This window comes from Protomyctophum parallelum (genome assembly GCF_964188405.1).
Source record: "Protomyctophum parallelum genome assembly, chromosome: 15".
In the NCBI taxonomy this organism is placed as follows: domain Eukaryota; kingdom Metazoa; phylum Chordata; class Actinopteri; order Myctophiformes; family Myctophidae; genus Protomyctophum; species Protomyctophum parallelum.
In genome coordinates this window covers 40508991-40533456 of record NC_139710.1, presented here as the reverse complement: position 1 = coordinate 40533456, position 24466 = coordinate 40508991, and the positions used below count along the sequence as shown (strand labels likewise).

Below are 24466 nucleotides of genomic sequence, written 5' to 3'. Positions count from 1 at the left end.
CATTTCCACACGTGGACAATAAATGAAACTAACTGATATGTTCCACTCACGCGTGTTGATCTTCTGAAGGGAGATGTGCTTCTCCAGCTGCCTCCTCAGCTTCACCTCGGCGCCGTACTTCCCCGTGGTGCCGTTGTCGGCCAGGATGAAGTGAGAGTGCAGCGAGTTGAGCACCGTTAGCTTGGAGAGAGGGTTGGACATGGTCTGGTAGGGACGCACCACCTGGTGGAGGGAGGGGAGAATTACACCCCACAGGTTAGAATGGTTTATAGCACCACCTGGTGGTGGAGGAAGGGGATAATTACACCCCACAGGTTAGAATGGTTTATAGCACCACCTGGTGGAGGGAAGAGGGAATACACCAAGGTTAGCAGTTTTTAGCAGTGGCTTTTCACATCAAGGTCCATTATTTATTCAGCGTCTGAGACACGGACCACAAATTTGATGACATTTAGCCTCTCAGACCAAAAACCAAAGAATGATTTTGTTATCATTGGATAAGAATCCTAATATCTCAGATTATTCTCCTAGTCTAAATTTTGGATCAAAACAAGCTTGATCGGCGGCTCATTTATATAAACCATATGATCGTCGGCTACAAAATGTATGCTTTGGGAGAATTAAACCACATTCGGGGACCCGTTACATTACGTAGCGATTTTACACTTCCCGTTTCTTCGTTTCCGAGTGATGGCGGTCTCGGCGGTGAATGAGTTAAGTAAAACATACACATGCATGCATGCACGCACACACACACACACACACACACACACGTATACGTACATCTTTTCCCACGAGGTCCTCCTGGTTTTCGACGATGCCCCACGGTGCGATGCCGATGGTGCAGATCTTCCCCCGGGACTTGGACGCGTGGTCTTTTAGCGCGTCTCCCACATGACGGATCACCCCTGTGTGTGTGTGTGTGTGTGTGTGTGTGTGTGTCAGGCAGACGGACAGATAAAAATAACAGCTTGGTCAGGATCAACACCTTGTTTCATGTCAGATAAACGGGCAGAAACCTCCGACTGTATCTCCACATTTTAACCCTTTTTTCTAGCCGTTTCATAAATTAACGCCACCACTAGATCATACACAACAGCGTCAGTCACACAACAGCATGAAAAGTAGCAGATCTACAAGCTGGAAATGCATTGCGCCGATCTGCTACGTTTGATGCTTTTAAATTTTGAATCCCGAAAAGCGACAGTTTTGGAGATATGAGGTTTCACTCGCACTCACACACACACACACACGCACACACGTACGCGTCCTCAGGAGAAGTGCGGTCACTCAGACTGAGAGGTCAACATCTAGACATCACCACATCCCACCTGTTTGTCTCCGTGACCCTCAGTGTGATCCATCCATCAATCTGTCCAGCCTGCTGCAGCCTCTCTAACCGACCGTCCACTCACTATAGTTCTGTCCACTCACTGTCCAGCCCTCACCCAGCCTGCTGCAGCCTCTCTAACCGACTGTCCACTCACTGTGCAGCCCTCACCCAGCCTGCTGCAGCCTCTCTAACCGACCGTCCACTCACTGTCCAGCCCTCACCCAGCCTGCTGCAGCCTCTCTAACCGACTGTCTACTCACTGTCCAGCCCTCACCCAGCCTGCTGCAGCCTCTCTAACCGACTGTCCACTCACTGTCCAGCCCTCACCCAGCCTGCTGCAGCCTCTCTAACCGACTGTCCACTCACTGTCCAGCCCTCACCCAGCCTGCTGCAGCCTCTCTAACCGACTGTCCACTCACTGTGCAGCCCTCACCCAGCCTGCTGCAGCCTCTCTAACCGACTGTCTACTCACTGTCCAGCCCTCACCCAGCCTGCTGCAGCCTCTCTAACCGACTGTCCACTCACTGTGCAGCCCTCACCCAGCCTGCTGCAGCCTCTCTAACCGACTGTCTACTCACTGTCCAGCCCTCACCCAGCCTGCTGCAGCCTCTCTAACCGACTGTCCACTCACTGTGCAGCCCTCACCCAGCCTGCTGCAGCCTCTCTAACCGACTGTCTACTCACTGTCCAGCCCTCACCCAGCCTGCTGCAGCCTCTCTAACCGACTGTCTACTCACTGTCCAGCCCTCACCCAGCCTGCTGCAGCCTCTCTAACCGACTGTCTACTCACTGTCCAGCCCTCACCCAGCCTGCTGCAGCCTCTCTAACCGACTGTCTACTCACTGTGCAGCCCTCACCCAGCCTGCTGCAGCCTCTCTAACCGACTGTCCACTCACTGTGCAGCCCTCACCCAGCCTGCTGCAGCCTCTCTAACCGACTGTCCACTCACTGTGCAGCCCTCACCCAGCCTGCTGCAGCCTCTCTAACCGACTGTCTACTCACTGTGCAGCCCTCACCCAGCCTGCTGCAGCCTCTCTAACCGACTGTCTACTCACTGTCCAGCCCTCACCCAGCCTGCTGCAGCCTCTCTAACCGACTGTCTACTCACTGTCCAGCCCTCACCCAGCCTGCTGCAGCCTCTCTAACCGACTGTCTACTCACTGTCCAGCCCTCACCCAGCCTGCTGCAGCCTCTCTAACCGACCGTCCACTCACTGTGCAGCCCTCACCCAGCCTGCTGCAGCCTCTCTAACCGACTGTCTACTCACTGTGCAGCCCTCACCCAGCCTGCTGCAGCCTCTCTAACCGACTGTCTACTCACTGTGCAGCCCTCACCCAGCCTGCTGCAGCCTCTCTAACCGACTGTCTACTCACTGTGCAGCCCTCACCCAGCCTGCTGCAGCCTCTCTAACCGACCGTCCACTCACTATAGTTCTGTCCACTCACTGTGCAGCCCTCACCCAGCCTGCTGCAGCCTCTAAAGGCCAATCCAGTTCTCGGTGAAGAGGTGACCACTGAAACGGTGGTTAGTAAAAAAACAGTGTTTTCTTTTTTTTCTATAATTTTTTTATCCCACAATTTTGTAACCCAGTTTTCTTTTCACCCAGTGCCAATTATCTAATGTAATCCTGGGCGCTACACTTCCTCTGCCAACCTGGGGGGGCAGCGGACTGACCTCATGGCTCCTTCTATGCATGAGGAGTCCATTCACCTGACAGGGGGGAATTTCCCCGGCCGGACGTAGCGCGTGGAAGGGACACGTTATTCCGACCAGTTCCTTTCCCCTCCATCAGGCGCCCTGGCTGGCCAGGGGGAGGTAGTTTTAGAGACCAGGATTACTGCATGTTTTTGTGAGGGTATCTACCCTAGGGGACACGGGGAGAACATGCAAACTCCACACAGAAAGGCCCTTTCGCCAACCCCACCTCGGGTATGGGCACTGATGACGCGGAGGAGGGAACACGCCACCAGTGCCCACAGCGTCCCCAGCGGGAATCGAACCCAGGACCTTCTAGCTGTGAGGCGACAGCACTACCAACTGTGCCACCGTGCCCCCTAAAAAAAAAAAAAAAGTGTTTGTGTGTGAGTGGTGACCACCGCAGCATTTGATTGATTGACATATTTATTACGGTAAGAGGCTCTCCGCTGACACAAACACATCTCTCTGTTTTCTTTACTAACCACCGTTTCAGTGGTCACCTCTTCACTGAGAACTGGATTGGCCTTTAGATATTACGATATACGTATTTTAATAACAAAATTATGGGGAATAGTAGGCCTATAGGGTCGAATAAAATCAGGCATTTAAAAGCAACTTAAGTAATACGTTGCTAACCCCATCCCGTCCCCTTGTGCCCTGTTAATTTTGAAGGGCAGAGTTATCGCTTGTGTGGACAAGCGATACCTCTGCCCTAATTAACAGTTTGGACACACACACACACACACACACACACACACACACACACACACACACACACACACACACACACACACACATACACATACACATACACACACACACACACACACACACACACACACAGTGTCACCTGTGTTGACTCCTCCGGTGAAGATCCAGGCTCCGGTGGTCATGGCGGCCTTGATGAGGCCCTTGCCGAACACCTGCTTGAGTTTGGGCTGCAGCTCGAAGTTCTGCAGGCCTCCGTGCACCGAGATGAGCAGCTTGGGCAGCTCCAGCTGCCACTCCTTGGTCATCAGGTGGAGCAGCAGGTCAGGCTTGGTGTCGTAGGAGACGCGCACATACTGAGGGGAGAGAGAGAGAGAGAGAGAGAGAGAGAGAGAGAGAGAGAGAGAGAGAGAGAAAGACGACGAGAGGGTTTAACATTGGATCAATGTTCCTTCAAACCTAGACTAGAAAAAGGTCTCCACCAGGGCAGGTCAGCTTGTGGCCTCCTGGTGGCGCTATAATAAGCCAATGTGAAAAGTGTGCCATTTCTTCTTACGATTTAATTTTACAGTATGTACAGTATTCAAAAAGATAATTAAAACAATGATGCTGCTATATAAATATTTGACGTTTTTCAGAAAACTTAGGTCAGTATTTAGAAGTCGGCCTCAGTCCAAAATGGGAAAAGAAAACAACTGTTGCTGTCGGGCAGGAACCGTATCTCCATATTTCAACTTTTTGTGAAATATGGAGCTGCACTCTGGGAGAACAGAGCAGCTGGATTCTTTGTTTTGATTAGGTGTGGAGTGGTGCTCGTTTGAACCACGGCTAGAAGGTTTCAACCAATCAGATTGCTTCCTCGAAATGACCTGATAATTGTAGACCTGCTACTTTGGCCAAAATACTCCAGTAAACAAAGTATGGATACGCAAAAAAGTACTTTGTTTAGTGCGTCAAGTGCACCACTGATTCCATGATTGTTTAGTGCGTGCGCCACTGATTCCATGATTGTATACAGTTCCATTATTGTGCAGTACGTGTTTGTGTATAGTGGTATGTGAAAACGCCCAGAGTGCAACCTGACCCAGAAAAAGTGGACCGGATCGGAGCGATCAATAATAACAGTGGGTGTTGTTGACATGCCAGTGCAGTTACCATGGTGACGGGCATCCATTACCATAGTAATATAGTCTGATGTCATTTACACATTCTACATGGGTTGCATGGGTCCCATTCTGAATTCCCTGTTGGGAGGAAACCTCATAACTCAATTGTTGAGGTCTGTGTGTTGTTTCGAAAATATTGAACCAATGGAAAGTAGTAAAAAATGCTTTGGACAAAACCTCTTAACTCCATTGGACCCTCAAACTCTCTGCTAAAGCAACTAACTCCACCACCGCTTCCCCTCTCATGTAAATAATTGACAATATATAAAATTACAACACCAATGTTGATGAGGCTGCATTGATTTGTTTTAAAAATATAAGGTTTTCTTAATTTCCTGAAAAATTAACATTTTGGAGTTATGAGGTTTCCTCCCGACAGCAGATGTATATATATATATATATATATATATATATATATATATATATATATATTCTTTTTAATAAACAAATGACCCGGTGTTATTCTCCATAGAGAAATTACTTCCACAAACCAGGGGATGAGAAAGTACCTACCCTAGGGCTTTGGTTCCCAAACTTTGTCATGTCAAGCAGAGCCATCTAATAGAAGAGTTAGGATATTGAGGGGGCAGAAACAGAGCGCTCGAGCTCTGTTCATGCAGCCTGAACTGAGACAAGCTGGAGTTGGAAATACATTGTTTTCAATGAGGGCGGCGCAAACAAGAGCTATTTTAAGCATGTGTGCACATGTCATGACATGTTTAAAAGTATTGTAGCCTACAGTAACAACTAAAGTATTTTTTATGTTTATGTTGCAGAGCTACCAACCTGCACACATTTTGTGTACCAACCACGCAATTCTAGGTGTCTATACGCCTAGAATTGCGTGGTTGGTACACAAAATGTGTGCAGGTTGGCAGCTCTGATGTTGTACTATTACTACAAAACAATCTAAAATAAAGGGATTTAAGATCATCAAAGCTGTGCTGTTGCCTGGGTCCAATGCATTTCTGCCTACTTCCCGTCCAGGACTTGTCCCAGTTGGTTGTCCCCATTCTCAATAGAAGTCTATGTAGGAGAGCCGCCATTGGACTGAAGCCCCATGAAGTAAACAGAGTTTGCGTAACTCTACACCCAAATTTGACACTAATTAGCCCACGGACCCCCCATTTGAAAAGATATGCCATGCAGGAACCCCCATAAGAGAAGATGTTTAGCGGTGATTCTCAACCCGTTTAATTTCAAGGATCCCCAGTTCGACATGCATTAGTCTATGGACCCCCCATTTAATGGCATTTCTATCTCTGGAACCCCCATTCATAATACAAATTTACATTCATTTAACTCTGAGAGTGTACAAAAGGAACCAAATGGGCCTGTCCAACTCTGAGAGTTCATGGGTATGGACTGTTACTCTCAGAGTTACAGACCCATAAGGGTCCATTTGGTTACTTTCCACCACTAACTAATTACCATGGCTTTGTTGGAGTGCCCTCCGCCCTGGAACTCGATGGTGCCGAAGGCGTCGGTGGGGCTGAGCTGCGTGTGTTTGCACACCGACCACTTCTCCACCTCCAGCTTGTTCTGCAGCCTCTCTGCCTTGTCGTTCTGGCTGGACGGGTGGGCCATGCCCGGTGGCGGGGGCAGGCCCACATGCTGGCCTATCAGGCGGCCGCAGCAGCACCTGGAGAGAGGAGAGGCACACACATACATACACACACACACACACACAGTCAGCAGGATGAACGAATGGACAGTCAGTCAGTCCGTCGCAAACACCTCCAGGCTTGACAAGAGAGAGAGAGCGTGCGCACGAGCGTGCATGTGTGACGATTATTGTATGTACAATTAAAGACACAGGCCTATTGGAACAAAGACACAGAGCTGACTGTACAAACTGACTGTGACTGTGACTTTGTTTAGATCATATTGTTCCACTTTTCTGCTTTGGCAACGTAAACACATGCCGTTTCCTCAATGGCAGTACAGCCCTTTGAATTGAAATCAACCGAATTGTAAACAGAGCTGTGACATTGCATAACAACACAGTGCACATCGCAAACACATTAGCAGCTAATTAACTTAAATGTGCACGTGTGACAGCCACCGTGTCGGGTTTGGATCCTCCCCTTTCTGTATCTCCATAGACGTAGAAAGGTAGACGCCTCCTTCGGCTCTGGGCCGTCTGTATCTTCATAGACAGAAAGGTAGACACCTTCTTCGGCTCTGGGGCGTCTGTATCTCCACAGACAGAGAAAGGTAGACGCCTCCTTCGGCTCTGGGGCGTCTGTATCTCCACAGACAGAGAAAGGTAAGCCTCCTTCGGCTCTGGGGCGTCTGTATCTCCACAGACACAGAAAGGTATTCGCCTCCTTCGGCTCTGGGGCGTCTGTATCTCCATAGACAGAGAAAGGTAGACGCCTCCTTCGGCTCTGGGGCGTCTGTATCTCCATAGACAGAGAAAGGTATTCGCCTCCTTCGGCTCTGGGGCGTCTGTATCTCCACAGACACAGAAAGGTATTCGCCTCCTTCGGCTCTGGGGCGTCTGTATCTCCATAGACAGAGAAAGGTAGACGCCTCCTTCGGCTCTGGGGCATCTGTATCTCCATAGACAGAGAAAGGTATTCGCCTCCTTCGGCTCTGGGGCGTCTGTATCTCCATAGACAGAGAAAGGTAGACGCCTCCTTCGGCTCTGGGGCGTCTGTATCTCCATAGACAGAGAAAGGTAGACGCCTCCTTCGGCACTGGGGCGTCTGTATCTCCATAGACAGAGAAAGGTATTCGCCTCCTTCGGCTCTGGGGCGTCTGTATCTCCATAGACAGAGAAAGGTAGACGCCTCCTTCGGCTCTGGGGCGTCTGTATCTCCATAGACAGAGAAAGGTATTCGCCTCCTTCGGCTCTGGGGCGTCTGTATCTCCATAGACAGAGAAAGGTAGACGCCTCCTTCGGCTCTGGGGCGTCTGTATCTCCATAGACAGAGAAAGGTAGACGCCTCCTTCGGCTCTGGGGCGTCTGTATCTCCATAGACAGAGAAAGGTATTCGCCTCCTTCGGCTCTGGGCCGTCTGTATCTCCATAGACAGAGAAAGGTATTCGCCTCCTTCGGCTCTGGGGCGTCTGTATCTCCATAGACAGAGAAAGGTAGACGCCTCCTTCGGCTCTGGGGCGTCTGTATCTCCATAGACAGAGAAAGGTAGACGCCTCCTTCGGCTCTGGGCCATCTGTATCTCCATAGACAGAAAGGTAGACGCCTCCTTAAGAGGAAGCTTGCAAGGGGACGTTCATTATGGCCGATCAGAGGCCACGTAACTGTTTGTTTTCTCATGCGAAAAAACCTCCTCTGGATTGATATAAGTCAATATAAAGACACAATGTGATTGGCCACTATGGCCAGTGGCAGCGTACCTTCTGCACTTCCGCCGTCGCGTCATGATAGGTCAGAATGAACTGCAGCGGCCAATGAGGCATCTAGGTTTTTGAGGGGAAAAATCTCACTAATCTTGCTGTTGTGTTTTCACATTGCTGTGCTGCACCTGGCAGATATAGAAGTATTTTGTTATTAGTCACGTTATATAATAACATTCTGGGTGTCTCTGATGTCGTGGTGCAGTTGGCAGGACGTCAACCAGAGCAGCCAGGACTCATCTCGGTCACACTGTCTGTCCAAAATGTAAACGCTCTTTTTGGATTTGCATAATTAGCTGGTATCGTCCTAATTCTGCCCTGCATACATTAGAGGGGATTTGCACAACTCTGCATGCAGAGCTTGGTGTTTGTCCCATTTTGTAATAAAAATGCTTTAGTTAGTTAAGTGGACTCCAGACAACAACCATTATGGAAATAAGTTATATTGTATTTGTTGCGTGGAAACTGTCCAAAACTGCTGTTCAGGCAATTACAATATCAAAAGTAGCAGATAAAAAGTTCAAAATGTGTTGCTTTATGCTGTGCTTCGAAGCACAGTACGAGCTTGTAGATCTGCTATTTTTGAAAAATCTGAGCATTTTTAACAAAAATCTTTGCTACTGGGACATATTTTCAGATGGGGGTCGGTGGCCAATTACATATAATTTTTGGGGTCCTTGACATGAAATATTGAGCACCACTGATACACAAACATATTTCAGAAAACTGTCAGGCCTAAATAAGTTAAGCTGTATCCTATCGTATAACCGCCCCAGCGGCTTTGGGCAAAAGAGGACAAAAGCACCCATACTGTATTGTTGGCTACAGTTCATTGATTTTAAGATGTCCGACTTTTCTTCCAAAATAAAATTTCCAATAGTTTGTAGCCTACAGCAGAAGTAACAATTAAATTGGAGGCTGGTAAAAATAAAAAAAAGCAATTTGGCCTTTGCTCGGGACATTATGTTTTAGTGATTGACGATACAAATACAAAAGAGGATTTTCACAAGGCTGCAGTTGGCACAGAACCCATGGTAGTAATTGAGGTGAAATGTGTTGTTTGTGGAGCAGCGTTATCAGTTCTCGCGGTTCCAAATGGTCTGTGATTTCATATAATTTCAAGAGGTTTTCTTGACAGTACAAGTACTGTGAATAATTCTACTCCAAAACCAAAACAAACACCATAAATCAACGGGTGCAGGCTTTAGTTCCGACACTATTACTGTTCAGACAGTCATTAGACCGCCAACCTACCTCAAACCCTATTGGTCCGACAGTCATTAGACCGCCAACCTACCTCAAACCCTATTGGTCCGACAGTCATTAGACCGACAACCTACCTCAAACCCTATTGGTCCGACAGTCATTAGACCGACAACCTACCTCAAACCCTATTGGTCCGACAGTCATTAGACCGACAACCTACCTCAAACCCTATTGGTCCGACAGTCATTAGACCGACAACCTACCTCAAACCCTATTGGTCCGACAGTCATTAGACCGACAACCTAACTTAAACCCTATTGGTCAGACAGTCATTAGACTAACCCAACCGTAACCACAAGCACGGGAGCAGCGCATGTTCGAGCGCTAGTCCGACCGACGTTCCCGCTTGTCGGACTAATGCTCTGTCGGAATTACCATCGGATCCCAAATCAATAGTACGTCCCTTTCCTGAGCAACATTAGACACTTTGTCCTGGGCAGTGTTGTTTACGTCTAAAACTAAGACGAAAAATGTCCGTCGACTACCTTTTTCCACTGACGAAAACTAAATGGAAACTAAATGGAAACTAAGCTATCATTACTGAAACTAAGACTAAATATACTGACGATTTTGTCAACAGATAAAAACTAGACTAAAATGTTAGGAAGGGACTAGTGGACCAGAGATCCAGTATAAGTCATTTTACACTTGGTTGCATGCTGAAAATAGCAGATCTACAAGCTCAGAACGCGTCGCTGTAGATCGGCTATTTCCAGCAAGTGAAAAAAACAGTCCCAGATTTGATGTCATCAAGGCCCGTCTGGAAGGGGTCTCCTTCCAGACGCCGGGATGTCATCTCTACCCCCCTGCTCTCTGCTGCACCTGGCCTTCCAGACGCTGGGATGTCATCTGCTCACCTGCTCTGCTGCTATTCATCCAAAGAACCGTGCATTCTTCCAAGAAGAAGGAAGAATAGGCGCTGAAGCCAAAATGTTGACATCTGTGGTTCTCACCGCGGAAACTGAACTGGTATTAACGCCACTGCACAAAAGTTTCACCCCAATTACTGCAGTGGGATCTGTGCCAACTGCAACCACATTATCACCCTCGTCCTCAGCACCCCGGTTGACAAAAGAGACAAAAGCAAATGATTAATGAACAAGATCCAATTTAATTTGGCACGATGTACAATCTCCTGTACAAACTATTGGAAGGTCGTGTTGGAAGAAATAAAATATGAACTCACTGTTAAGATTGGCCAAAAGCACAGTCTTCTTTTGCCGAGGGAGGTTAAACTAGGATACAGCGTAAAACATGTTCAACATAAAACAGTCGGCAGCGAGTATATTATTTGAGATAATCACAATTATTTTACATCATAAAAATAGGAGAAATGTCAGATCTACGGTGTTGGTAGTGAAAATAATCATGGTTTCTAGCCTTAGATTAACATTAACGACAATTACTAAGTGGACTAAGAAAATGGAGGAGCCAAACCCGAGTACACAGAGAGAGAGAGAGAGAGAGAGAGAGAGAGAGAGAGAGAGAACCCTCACAAAAAACATGCAGTAATCCTGGTCTCTAAACTTCCTCCCCCTGGCCAGCTGCAGGTCTGACGGCCATATATGGAGCATGTCGCAAGGCGTGATGTCATGAGGCGTGACGGACTGACAGCACACATAATGATCGTGAGAGATGGAGCGATGGACAGGTTCTGCAGGTTTTCATAGTAATCTGCAACCTACGGTCACAGTTATTCTGAAAAATGAGCTGTCTCTCTCTCTCTCCCCCTCTCTCGTCAACAGAAACACATAAAGAGAAGAGCAGATTAAATCCTGGAGAAAGTCCCATTGTCTCTGTCTCCCTGCAGCTATACCAGATACCTCCTTCCAGTTATACTAATTATGTGTATCCACATGAACAGCATTTCCTGTGGCGTGTGTGTGTGTGTGTGTGTGTGTGTGTGTGCTTGTGCGAGTGTGGCGTGTGCACGTTCCCATGTGCACACCTGTACAGATCACAGAGTCTGCACAGCTTTAAGCTGCTCATATGAGTGATGAGTGACTCAAGCAAGTCGTACACATAATGTGTGACTATTTACAAAAACAAAGAATGCATTATATAAAACACATGTCTGTTTCAATGACATCTTACGATCCAACATCAACTCCTTGGACGCCAAATCCCATAGGGGGCGGTATAGGTGAATAGTGCCAGTGAAATGTGCGACATGAGCAGAGAAGAAGAGCTCTAGCTGTCAAAAGAATGTCAGTGATGTTACCAATGTATTAAATGGCGAGTTTGTACTGCCCTCTGGGAGAAGATACAAAGAACCAAAGTGGAAATACATCAGATTTAAAAAAATGTTTGTACACCAGCATCAACTAAGATGTTGAACAACAAGGCTCTGAAACGGCAGTGACTGTGAGAGGTTAGATTATCCACATCATGTGTGCAATTGTATAATGTTGTGTCTCCCTCTGTAATGTATTTTTGTTTGTCATTGATGTTTTATGTTTTTATGTGCGGTGAAAGCAACATTTATTCAAAGATTTGCGCTATATTTTCAAGATGTTTTTCCCCAAAAATAGCAGATCTACAGGTTCGCTACGAACTAACAGCTAAAGTTTAAAATAATGGTTAAAGTGGTTGTGACGGGCCCAGGCCGTAGCGTAACGGTCTGGGCACTGGACTGGTAATCCAGTCGCAGTGTGCCGCGGGTTCGACTCCCGGACCCGACACGGCCTTTACTGCATGTCATCCCCCCATCTCTCTCCCGTTTCCTGTCAGCCTACTGTCTGTCCCTTCAAAAATCAATAAAAGGCGTAAGCCGCAAAAAAATATCTTAAAAAAAAAAAAAGTGGTTGTGACACAAATGTGTCCTCAGGTCTAAATGGGACAATGACTTCTCCTACAGTGCTCAGCTCGCAGGCGCTGCCTTCACAGGTGATCAATTATCTTACGGTGTGTGTGTGTGTGAACACGCATGTGGAGCGCATGGCTCTGCAGCGGTATTGACAAGCTGCCTCGCCGCCTCCGCACGATGTCTGCATTCCGCTCTGCTCATTTGCAGTTATCGTACAGTGACTGGTAAAAAGGTAAACTGTAAATGGTGCATTTTATTTATATAGCACTTTTATCCAGAGCGCTTTACAGAGATCGTGCATTACACTCACCCATTCACACACCGATGCTGGAAGAAACCATGCAAGGCACCATCATTTTGTCTATATATAGACAAATCTATATAGACATTTAAAAAATCTGCTAATCAACGTCTAGGCTAAGCTTAGACCGCAAAAAACGGTGACAATCTTTAGACGGACGTCTAATAGACGACTATTGCTCAGTGTGCACATTGGGAGCAATTAGGCTTTCACAGTCTTGCTCAAGGACACTTCGACACACAGTCGCATCAAGAAAACACCTAGCCCATGTGCTTCTCTTCCAGATTGTTAAACAGCTGGTGATGCATTTTCACACGAGTTCTCCCCCAGAGTTAGTGTCGAAGTGCCCCTACCGATTAATGTCCACAGGTAGGCGGGACATATGAAGGTTGAAATGGAACCGTGGCTTCTGATTGGTCTGTGGTGCGGGTTGAGGAAAAACACCAGTTTGATGTTGTATCAATGCGCACTAGCTGCGCAGCTACTGCTGTTGCCCTGCGATGTCCCCTTATAATTCACTAAACTCACCCCACACAGCTACTGCTGTTGTCCTGCAACGTCCCCTTATCATTCACTAAACTCACCCCACACAGCTACTGCTGTTGTCCTGCAACGTCCCCCTATCATTCACTAAACTCACCCCACACAGCTACTGCTGTTGCCCTGCGATGTCCCCTTATAATTCACTAAACTCACCCCACACAGCTACTGCTGTTGTCCTGCAACGTCCCCCTATCATTCACTAAACTCACCCCAAACAGCTACTGCTGTTGTCCTGCAACGTCCCCTTATCATTCACTAAACTCACCCCACACAGCTGCACAATGTCCCCTTATCATTCACTAAACTCACCCCACACAGCTACTGCTGTTGTCCTGCAACGTCCCCTTATCATTCACTAAACTCACTCAACACAGCTACTGCTGTTGTCCTGCAACGTCCCCTTATCATTCACTAAACTCACCCCACACAGCTACTGCTGTTGTCCTGTAATGTCTGCTTTATCATTCACTAAACTCACCCCACACAGCTACTGCTGTTGTCCTGTGACGTCCCCTTATCATTCACTAAACTCACCACACAGCTACTGTTGTCCTGTGACGTCCCCTTATCATTCACTAAACTCACCCCACACAGCTACTGCTGTTGTCCTGCAACGTCCCCTTATCATTCACTAAACTCACCCCACACAGCTACTGCTGTTGTCCTGTGACATCCCCTTATCATTCACTAAACTCACCCCACACAGCTACTGCTGTTGCCCTGCGATGTCCCCTTTATCATTCACTAAACTCACCCCACAGCTACTGCTGTTGCCCTGCGATGTCCCCTGTATCATTCACTAAACTCACCCCACATGCACAGCTACTACTGTTGTCCTGCCATGTCCCCTTATCATTCACTAAACCAGGGGTCGGCAACCGGCGGCTCTAGAGCCGCATGCGGCTCTTGAGCACTCCCCTGGTGGCTCTCTGTAGCATTACAAAAAAATCGATGAAAATGTATAAATGTTTATTTTTTCACATTTTTATTTTTCATTTATGGTTTCTGTAGGAGGCAAAACGTGACAGAAACATTCTTAAGTTTCCCAATTTTGTAAAAATGTGTAGAATAAATATTACGTTTCAATAATGTCAACTAAAATTCGCGTCATAGCATGCGACACACTCGCATGCTGCGCGCCTGACACTATTATAAACAAACCGGTGGGTGTGTGAGGCTGGTGCCTGCTACGCTATGGCTTCTACATCTACAGGGAGAAAAAGAAAGATAGCCGACGAAAACAGAGGATTTAACAATTCGTGGACAGACGCTTATGCCTTCACAGCCAATGCAGAAGATGGATTGCCTGTATGCTTAATCTGCAGTATCCCATGACGCAACAGCAGCCTGTTTTACGCAATCGCAGTCCAAACGTGTATATAAACATTCCGATTTCAAATATAAGGTCCTCGCCACATGTGCCACGGGGGTTAGAAATTTGCTGGTACAGTGATTAGCATTGCTGCATCCCGCGTTGTTTAATAAAAAGCATTTTTATCCGAGCGCCCCGGCTACTTGTCTCAAACGGGGTTGGGAAATCCACAGTTGCACACCGGTTGGGGGCGCGTAGTTGAAAGCCAATGGCAAAATAACAGCTCGGATAAAAATGCTTTTTATTAAACAACGCGGGATGCAGAAATGCTAATCGCTGTACCAGCAACATTCTAACACCAGTGGCACACGTGGCGAGTACTTTATATTTGGAATCTGAATGTTTATGTACACGTTTACAATGTAAATGTAGCGATTGCATAAAACAGGCTGCAGTTGCCATGACGCACCATGGCTAAATCTGCAGTGACAAACTTATCAAACAATAAATAAAACGTGGCAAGCCGTTCACAGACGGTGACTACAGTATATGAAGGAGTCATATAGACGTTGTATTATCTCCCGTGTTGCAACGAAACTATAGCAGCAGCCAGCAGTGGTGGAGTTTAAAGCTGCGATGATTGCGATCCACTTCTTAAAAGTTATAGTTTGCTGACTTTGCTCCCTTCTGCTTTCTTCAGCAGTTCTGTGACTGCAACAGCCCTCTTTCTCTCATTCATGCAAACTTAGCATGCTTTCCCTGGAAATGTCTTTCAACGTTACTTTTTTATTGTTTGATAGTTTGTCACTGCAGATTAAGCATACAGGCAAATACCGATATTGTAAACCTCCCAAAACACGACACACTTGTGTGGAAAACATGGAATTCTCTTCCAGACAATTATGTGAACATGAAGAAACTCGCATTTGGAGTATTTGTGGAGTAACGTTGTGAGCAGATATTCTCAAACATGAACTACATTAAATCCAAATACCGCACACGCCTCACCGATGAGAGCCTGCGCAGTTGTGTGTGAAGATTAAAGTGACATTTTACGTGCCCAGTGTTGAGAAGCTCTCCAGCGATGTCCACACACAGAAATCACATTAAACGGGTAAGAACACAATGCAAAAAACATGGCATAATAATGGAGGGTGCGTTGACTGCGTTCGGAAATGCGCACCGGGAGCGCACTCGCCTATATTAGTTTGCATTGCACAGTGCGCTCAGTGCGCTATTTCCGAACGGGCCCGTAATGAAAGTTAAACCATAGCGCACTTTTTATTTTGATAGATAGGCTAATATCCACTTGCAGCCCTTTTGTCTTCATTATATAAGCATTTTATGGCTAAAAAAATGTTGCGGCTCCAGATAGATTTTGAATTATTTTTTTTGGTCGAAAATGGCTCATTCAACATCTTGGGTTGCCGACCCCTGCACTAAACTCACCCCACACAGCTACTGCTGTTGTCCTGTGACGTCCCCTTATCATTCACTAAACTCACCCCACACAGCTACTGCTGTTGTCCTGCAACGTCCCCTTATCATTCACTAAACTCACCCCACACAGCTGCACAATGTCCCCTGACATCCCCTTATATATCTTTCACTAAACTCACCACACACAGCTGCACAGTGTCCCCTTATCATTCACTAAACTCACCCCACACAGCTGCACAACGTCCCCTTATCATTCACTAAACTCACCCCACAAAGCCGTAATTTTTTATACTACTGAATCTGACAGTGGACTACTGAATCGTTCACTTTTTACTGTAGGATTTGACTCAAGTTTCGAACGGCGCTATTTACTTCAACAGTGTGGCACTGGCTGATGACGTATCAGCAACAACGTGGCTACGTAACAGGTGATGTTATGAAATGAGAATCAAGCAGCCTCTGGCCAGACTGTAGCGCAGTGACATTTTCAGAACCGCGGAACACAGTGAATCATGCTGGAACCCAGGCTAGCAGGTTGGTGCCTTGCATGGTTTCCTCCACCAAGATCGGTGTTTGAATGGGTGAATGTAATGCACAATCTATGCAAAGCAGGGTGACCAGATGTCCCCGATTTGTGCGGGATTGTCCCGCATTTCAATGACTTTTCATGTGTCCCGCAACTTGAGACGTTCCGCATTCTGATTGACAGGCTCCAGTTGTCAAATGTGCGCTAACTGCGCTCATAATCTTGGTTTTATCAACAATCTGTGAGCAGCAAAGGCTGTCATCACAGACACAGGGGCCGTGCGCGTGCGTGCGTAGAGTAATAGGTAGGAATAGGACTGGCTCATGGCTGTCAATCAAACAGCTGGGCAACAGCGGCAGCTAGTTTAGTGAACGTCCACCAAAACAAAACACATGAACAAAATGCTCACATCACATCATATGTGACCAGTGCTAGTGGTTTAATACAAGGGGGCCATGGTCATTTTTCAGTTCTTTACATATTATGAAACTGCACACTGTAACCTTTCATATGATGTATTGCTCATTGAAATTGGGGGGGAAATGAAGAAGATATGACCATTTGAAACTTGTTGAACTGGAAACCCCAAAGTACAGAATTTGCCCTTCTAATATTTCAGCAGTGATCTGTGACTTTAGGGGGCGCTGTTTTCCCTTCATTCCTCCATTATTCAACCAGCAGTGTTGCCATGTCTGCTTATTATAATTAGTTGGCCTTGTTTCTAAAGAAAAATAATGCATAGGCCTACTGTACCAATTTTATAATAATTTATAACCTGTTACTAAAAATGTATTTGACAAAAATAAAGTGTAGTTGATTATTTGGGCTTGTTTTTAAAGTGTAGTTGATTATGGAGAGTTGGTAACCAAGTGGACCCTTATTAGATCAGGCCTATGTAAATGTTCCAGATGAGTAGCCTACAAATAAAATAGCTATATTAGCCTGTTATTATTATTTGTCTGCAGATAATAATGTATGCCAGGGTCCAGGGACAACATTTTTATTGTTGTAGATCGGCTATTTTCGCTTGTTTTCATATACCGGGTTGCTTATTTCTCAGAACCTGGCAACCCCGCGATAGCTTTTTAGCTACGTTTAGCATTATATTGATATCAATCCTGTAGCTAGAACAAGTACATATCGCGCTATATTACATATCGATGTGATCTGCGTTATTATGACCTTAATTTTCATGGCAGGTACATTCCAAAGTAACTAATAATAGCCACGTTATGGTGACATAATGTTACAATGTTTACATTGTCTTCTTCTTCTGCTATTGGAAACAGGAAGCATGTTCCATTGTTCTGATTCACCAGTGCCCCCATCTTAGGGGTGGGCGATATGGACAAAAGTTTTATCACGATATTTTTTCAAGCTTATCACGATACACGATATTAACACGATATATTCGCGCACGGTTTTTTATGGTTATTTTTCAAGTAACTTAACAGTACAAGGTAACAAAGATTTAAGAAATACCATTTAGACTGTATTTAGACATTTAAATACCATGAGAAACTCCTCATCGGTATGTGCACGAGCACACACACACACACCCCACACTATTATAATGTAGCTCTCAGCAGAAACCGCTTGTCGTAATTTTTTTTACATTTTATGTCTTGCAAATGTATGCTCTACCATACTATAGCATCACACAAAAGCAACAGAAATAACAGATCCGCAAGCTCTGCTTATCGTCTCTGTCGGTGGAAATCCAAAACTGTTAAGGATTCAAATTCAAAAAGGGCTAAAGTAGCAGATCTACAAGCTCAAATCATGTCACTTCACTCACACATCTCGTGCTTGTGGATCTTCTACTTTTGGTGCTTTTGTGTGACGCTGTATCAATGATGAATAAATAATGAATAAATAGGTTTTCAATGTAATGGGTCCCGGGATGCACAGGTGGTCATTCAAATGAGTCCCAAAAAATTGTTATGAGTCCCATTTGGCCTTTAGTGTGGTCAACTTTTTGAGGGCACAAGGCCGAGTGCCAGGGCATGAAGGCCATCAATTAAAACAATGATTTTAAGTCCCCGGTCATCATTATTTTAGCTTAAAGGTTAAGGATGATTACATTTTTTTTTATTTAAAGGCGAACATTGGTTCAGAACAGTGCTTCTTAAATAAATAATCACAGCTTTAAATAACAAAATATAAGTAGCTACTGTTGTAAAATATTGTAAACATGTCTGTAACATGGGGTCCCAAAAATAAATTGATTGTGCACAGATCTGAGTGTGCGGAGCTTCCCTTTATTTTTTCTCTTATTCCCTTTGTGGCTCCAGCACCTCTCTAAAGTTTTTTTCAGCGGATGATCGGTGGTTCCTTTTCTATTGGAGTCCTTGAAATTAAAATGGCTGAGGATCACTGGATTAAACTGAGTTAATTCACAGAAAATACAATGACAGACAGCCTACATTCATTTGTATAGCCCTATGTTTCTGTTCTGCCTCGTCTGTTTTTGTTCTGATATTGTCACAACTGTGATTGATATGTTCCTTGTTTTTACCTTCTAACTTTGTTTCTTAAGGTGCTTTATAAATAACATTTAATTTTACATACTTACATAACTTTTGAATGAGGGCTTTTAGTTTAGAAAAGATTTAGGTTTAGAAAAGATTATTTTGTGCTAAAGTAATATTGAATAACATGTAGATGTTAAGGCTAAACTGGCATATGGCATTGTGGGGGTGCAGGACTGAGGACTCTGGAGATAAGTCAAGTGTAAAAAGCATTTTGTACACTTGTGTGCTTATGAACATTTACCACGTTATGTCCGCATTGATACAGAAATTAATGATTATTAAGCGAGCGACGTGTGTACAGTGAGCGGCGCGCGCTCTGGTGCTTGGCTACTTGGCTACTAGCCGTGGCCAGCCTAACGCCAGGGCTCCACCAGGCGCGTTGCGTCTCCGTCGCGTGCGTCAACAAACGAACCGGTTCAATTTTAATGGTGACCCCTTCATTGATTAAAAGGGGAACATTCTGTGACGGTGACGGAGACGCGATGCTTTTTTTTACTCTGTGAACTAACGTAGCAGACGATAGCTTGGTAAATGGTGGAGGAGACGTCCTGCAGTCTATGCTGTTGCGTGGTGTTGTTTGTGAGTTTATATCCATGAAGACGAGTCACGTTGGTCTTAACACACGGGCTCTGTCTGTGTGACAGACGTGGAGTTCTTTTTGGGAACTATAACACGTCGCCCTTCCTCGACATGAGCTGTTTACTACATGAGGCTACAGCTCAGCGCAATGCTGTTTCCCCCTCTGCCTAGAAGAAAGGGGACGGGGACTTTGGGAGTGCTGAGAACTTAACAGAGTTATAAGCAAACCACGTCGTCCATTGGGGTGCCGTAGCAACGTGTGGTTAGCTTGTAGATCTTTTATTTTTTGTGAACGAAACCGTCGTACTGCAGAAGTAAAAATTACGGCATAGAACTGCATATATAGAGTGTGCATTCACTGTCTGATGCAGCACATTTATCGTGATGGAAACGATAACTCTAAAAAGCCATATCGTGGAGACGTTGTATCGTCCCGACGATAATTATCGCCATATCGTCCACCCCTACCCCATCTGGAACATTAGCTTTAGGCGGACCGAAAATAAACACACTTTTTACAAAATACGATGGTTAATACTTCTTTCTCTGCTATTTCTGTTAGCCAGTTAGTAAAAGACTAGTATTATCTTCAAAAACGATTGTGTACAAAAAAGCGGATTTTAGCGGAATTTGCATACTTTGAAAGGAAAGCTGATTTTCTGATTAGCATTGCTTAACCCAATTGTTAAAACATTAGACATAGTGACTTGTTTAAGCAATTGCAACGACTTAATGACACTAAAACGACTTTCTGATGGAATAAAAAAAATCTTTAACATTCCAACTGTGTTAATGTGGCTAAAAACGAAAACCACCTAAAAAAGAAATGAATTGTATTTTCATCTATAACTGTATATCAACTGTGCCGACTTGTGGTTGAAATCACTGGCCTGGGACACATATACTAAATTAGATTAGAATTAGAAAACAAGAAAACATTAAAAAAAGAAAAAATAAGTATATCCGCTTTCTGTCATTTATATTCCCATTTCCACAACAATATACAGGAAAACATGGCATATTTTGGACATAGTTCAAATAGTGATTAATCATATTTAATTCATTTTGAAGCTGTGATTTATCAGATTACATTTTTGTATCATTTGGGGGGAGAGAGAGAGAGAGAGAGAGAGAGAGAGAGAGAGAGAGAGAGAGAGAGAGAGAGAGAGAGAGAGAGAGAGAGAGAGAGAGAGAGAGAGAGAGAGAGAGAGGACTTCCGGAGGGGCGCGGTTAATTCTGCCCGGCGACAGACAGCATCAGTGGTTATTATCCCAGATGTGAATTCTACTCCTCTCCACAGCACTGCAGCTGTATGCAGTTCAACTAACGAGGTTGGCACTGTGTCAAACGCTCCTCCACTTCAACAGCCATGATGCCAGGCAGGGCGTCTTGGACAGCTCTGCTGACAGCCTCTCCCCTCCAGGAGGCTGTGGTGCAGCCATACTGTATACTCGTTAGGTAGGGATTCAACCAGTTACCGTCTAGCTCTCTCTGAGAGGGGTTGTCGGGTTGACACTAACGCCTGCCCGACTGCCCGGGGCAGGTAAATATAAATAACCCAATGAGCGGACCTGCAGAGTGTGGACAGTTTGTAAAAAGAAATAAAATAAAATCTGTGTTTTCCTTAGTTGTAGGGCTATATCTTATAGTGTGTGTAATCTTTCCTCTAGTCCACCATTCATTTATGTCGCACCAGTTGTTTATCATCATCCTCAGCAGTATCTGTGACCAGATTCTGGCTTAGCCGTAGACCTCTACCGTCTATATATAGACGTTATATCAAGAACCCCCATAATTATCAGAGCCACTTACAGTAAGCAAGAACAAAAAAACATCATCATCATCATCATGAATCATACGTAAGCTAAGAACCTAACAGTGGAATATCTATATAATGAAACTATGCATATAATAATATATAGTGCTATGTCAGCATAAAATGATATCCAAGTTAGATACGTTGGAGAGTCTTGAACGTGATCAGAGCGCTGTCTCCCCCTCTCCCTATCTCTCTCTCCAAAGTCCCCGCAGACATGCAGCGCTCTAATCTCACACCGATAGTATAAGCGCCATGCGGGCCGTGTGAAAGCGCCATGCGGGCCGTGTGAAAGCGCCATGCGGGCCGTGTGAAAGCGCCATGCGGGCCGTGTGAAAGCGCCATGCGGGGCGTGTGAAAGCGCCATGCGGGCCGTGTGAAAGCGCCATGCGGGCCGTGTGAAAGCGCCATGTGGGCCGTGTGAAAGCGCCATGTGGGCCGTGTGAAAGCGCCATGCGGGCCGTGTGAAAGCGCCATGCGGGCCGTGTGAAAGCGCCATGCGGGCCGTGTGAAAGCGCCATGTGGGCCGTGTGAAAGCGCCATGCGGGCCGTGTGAAAGCGCCATGCGGGCCGTGTGAAAGCGCCATGCGGGCCGTGTGAAAGCGCCATGCGGGCCGTGTGAAAGCGCCATGCGGGGCGTGTGAAAGCGCCATGCGGGCCGTGTGAAAGCGCCATGTGGGCCGTGTGAAAGCGCCATGTGGGCCGTGTGAAAGCGCCATGCGGGGCGTGTGAAAGCGCCATGCGGGCCGTGTGAAAGCGCCATGTGGGCCGTGTGAAAGCGCCATGCGGGCCGTGTGTGTCGAGGGGTGTCCTTCGAATGGAACGACGGCAAAACATGGTCAACACAATGCACGTCGCCTATTACGGGGGTCAAGGTAGTGGGATTGCATTGAACCCACTACCTCAGTATTGTTTTTGTTTTAATGTTTTTTTTATCCCAGGATTTTGTAACCCATTTTTTGTGGGTGTGTCGACGGGATGGCGGAAACAATTTACACTCTGGGACGGAAATGTGCCGGAAGTGCGTATGAAGGCTACTGCTACGCCACTCTGCCACTCAAGTGACTACCAATCACAGCGCGTATTTCCCGGGACTTGTCAGACCCGAACATCCGCTCTATTACGCACGCGGAAGCTTCTGTGAAGCACCAACGCGGAAGCTTGCCCTCTCCTGAGAGCATTCGCCCCAGAGCCAGAAAGAGGCGTCTTACCTTCTGACCTACAGTCGTTAACGGTTTGACCTTGATCTTATTGTTTGGATTCACTTCTTAGGTTTTCTCTTCTCCACCAGGATCATTCGATTACATCTTGGTCTTCATTCATTTAAAAAAGAACGTACCGCAAGGACTCCAGCCTGGCCATCTCTCTGCCAGGTCCGCGCCGCCATCTTGAATTCAGTTCATTCATAAGTCACTGAGCCGACGTCACACATACAAAGCACAGATTATCTCACCTATGGGGGTCTTTGGAGCTCACTATGATGTGGACACATTCTCTCTTGCTGAACGCTCTCTCTATCCACGACTTCTGTGCCTGGAGGGAGAGACAGAGACAGAGACAGAGACAGAGACAGAGACAGAGACAGAGAGAGAGAGAGAGAGAGAGAGAGAGAGAGAGGTAAAAGTCAGTCAGGAACTAGGAACACACATCAAATGCAAGAGCCTGGCTTGAGGAGTGAAGTCCAAGACCCACACGGTAATGGGCTGTCTGAGTCTGAGCCCGTCCAGGAGTCTGTGTGTGTTTGTGTGTTTGTGTGCGCGCGTGTGCGTGCGAGAGAGAGAGAGAAGAGTGTGTTCTTCCGTCCTGTGTGTGTGCGTGCGTGCGTGCGTGCATGTGAGAGAGAGAAGATTGTGTTCTTCTGTCGTGTGTGCGTGCGTGTGTGCGTGAGAGAGAGAGGAGAAGAGTGTGTGTGTTCTTCTGGCGTGCGTGCGTGCGAGAGAGAGGAGAAGTGTGTGTTCTTTTCACCCTTCAGGGAATGACGAGGTGTTTCGAGGTGTCACGACCTCGCAGATATTTATTTTCTCTTCCTTTTTCACCTGACAGTGATGAGTTGTTTTTTTCAAACTAATTAATTTCTCACAAAAAAGGTAGTGATGTAATGATGACTGGGGACGGGATTATTATTATTATTTTTCGGCTTTGGCCTTTATTTTATATTTTTTATATAGGCTGACAGGAAATGGGGGAGTGACATGCAGTAAAGGCCGTCGGGATCACACTAAATGAAAATGTATTAAAACAAAACTATGACTAAAACTAAATAAAAATTTGCTGTCAAACGGGTGCAAATGTGACACTCACGTTTTTCTGTTCTTTATTTACCTAAAAGCTGCTCAGTTTCAGCACACAGTAACATGGTTTAATTGTTAAAATAACAATTCATTCATTATTTTATTTTTTTTATCCCATGATGTTGTAACCCATTTTTCACCCCTGTGTCAATCATCTAATGTGATCCTGGGCTCTACACACCCTCCACCAACCTAGTCCCCATATATGGGGGACAAGGGGAGAGCAACGGACTTGAACTCATGCTTCCTTCATGCTTGAGTGTCCAAGTTGCTCCTTTACACCTGACAGGGGGGAGTTTCCCTGGTTGGACGTAGCGCGTGGAAGGAACACGTTATTCCAACCAGTTCCTTTCCCCTCAATCAGGCGCCCCGGCTGGCCAGGGGGAGGCAGTTTAGTGACCAGGATTACTGCATGTTTTTTGTGAGGGTACCTACCCTAGGGGACCCAATTGGTTATTTCTGGACAACTGCACCGTGCACATCCCCATGGTCCGGTCCGTTGCCAAGTTTACCATCCCCAGGGTCAGTGGCAACACACACACACACAGACACATTAAGTTTACCATCCCCTGGGTCAGTGGCAACACACACACTAAGTTTACCATCCATCCGACTTGGCCAAGTGCAGACTTCCACTCAGGGGCATGCACACATAGACATCAAAGGGGGCTTTAGCCTCTGCCCTTTTACCCGTCTGTAAAACAACTGCCCTTTCTCGACCATGAATGCAGCATTTACTATGGTTGAAAGAAATGCAAATGCCACTCCTTTCCATGCCATTCCA

The 24466-nt window shown here is 46.0% G+C and overlaps 1 protein-coding gene across 1 annotated transcript in view; it reads right to left on the bottom strand.

Annotated features, from left to right (window-relative positions):
* The window catches only part of trpm3 (transient receptor potential cation channel, subfamily M, member 3), a gene marked incomplete at both ends in the record, with an annotated part of 354059 nt that overhangs the window by 160631 nt on the left and 168962 nt on the right, over positions 1 to 24466 (bottom strand). The window contains 5 exon segments of the mRNA XM_083783495.1: positions 51 to 222; positions 784 to 908; positions 3882 to 4095; positions 6337 to 6547; positions 22845 to 22924. Of these exon segments, the coding sequence (XP_083639621.1) occupies positions 51 to 222; positions 784 to 908; positions 3882 to 4095; positions 6337 to 6547; positions 22845 to 22924 (802 nt within the window).